Source organism: Sphaeroforma arctica (genome assembly GCF_001186125.1).
Source record: "Sphaeroforma arctica JP610 unplaced genomic scaffold supercont1.11270, whole genome shotgun sequence".
Taxonomy (NCBI): domain Eukaryota; class Ichthyosporea; order Ichthyophonida; genus Sphaeroforma; species Sphaeroforma arctica.
In genome coordinates, this window is record NW_014029288.1 from 1 (window position 1) to 847 (window position 847).

At 40.3% G+C, this 847-nt stretch overlaps 1 protein-coding gene across 1 annotated transcript; it reads left to right on the forward strand.

The window, feature by feature from the left end:
* Positions 1-611: 611 nt before the first annotated feature.
* SARC_17581 (hypothetical protein) lies at positions 612-761 on the forward strand (the record flags this gene model as incomplete). The annotated part of the gene is made up of 1 exon (XM_014288327.1): positions 612-761. A coding segment is annotated over one exon (150 nt), but the record flags the coding sequence as incomplete, so codon positions are not given.
* Positions 762-847: the final 86 nt, after the last annotated feature.

The following is an 847-nucleotide window of genomic DNA, read 5'->3' on the forward strand; positions in this document are numbered from 1 at the left end:
AACAATATATATATATGTATATGCATATGTATTTACAGACAATGTTATGAATTCTACAGATAGATTTGTATTCATTTGTGTCGTTTCAGGGCTATACCATGGATGGTTACAAATATACTCTTGTACGCGTCAAAGGTATTTTTAAATTATATGGACCAGTTCGTATAAATACTTCATTTGTTTCTTTCCTTTCCGCCACAGCATCTGTATGAGAAATCATGGTTTGCAATCACGGAGACGTGCCTGGCCATGTCGATATTCAGAGACGAATTTGACTCCCAGTTTGTACTCTGGCTGACCCTGCTGCTCTTCATCAAATCATTCCATTGGTTGAGCGCTGATCGAGTTGACTATGTAAGTAGAATATTGTCACGCAGTGACCGTTGTGTGCATGTGCAACCTTTGACAATGCCATCTGAAAGCCATAAATCACGCTGGTAGCAATATATCGTCCTGCATGGTAGAGCTCATCATGTTTTACAAAGTTACTGCCATTTATTCAGCTCATACTGTCTCACACCTACTACTAGTGCGGACCATTGTGCTTTGATATTGCACCCTGACCGCAAACCGCCGAGCTCCTCTCTCACATTTTATGCATATCATCGCAGATGGAACAGACGCCAGTGTTGGGTCTGTTATTCCATGTACGCTTGATTGGTCTGCTCGTATGCCTAGCTGCCGTAGATCTTACTTGCATTGTGTACGCTGCCATTGAGCTCTATAAAGGTCCCTCCATGCAGCTACTCTTCGGCTTTGAGGTAAGTATTGCATAGAAAAATCATGTGCGCATCGTTATATGTATATATATATGTATATATAAATATATTCATACATGTATATCAAT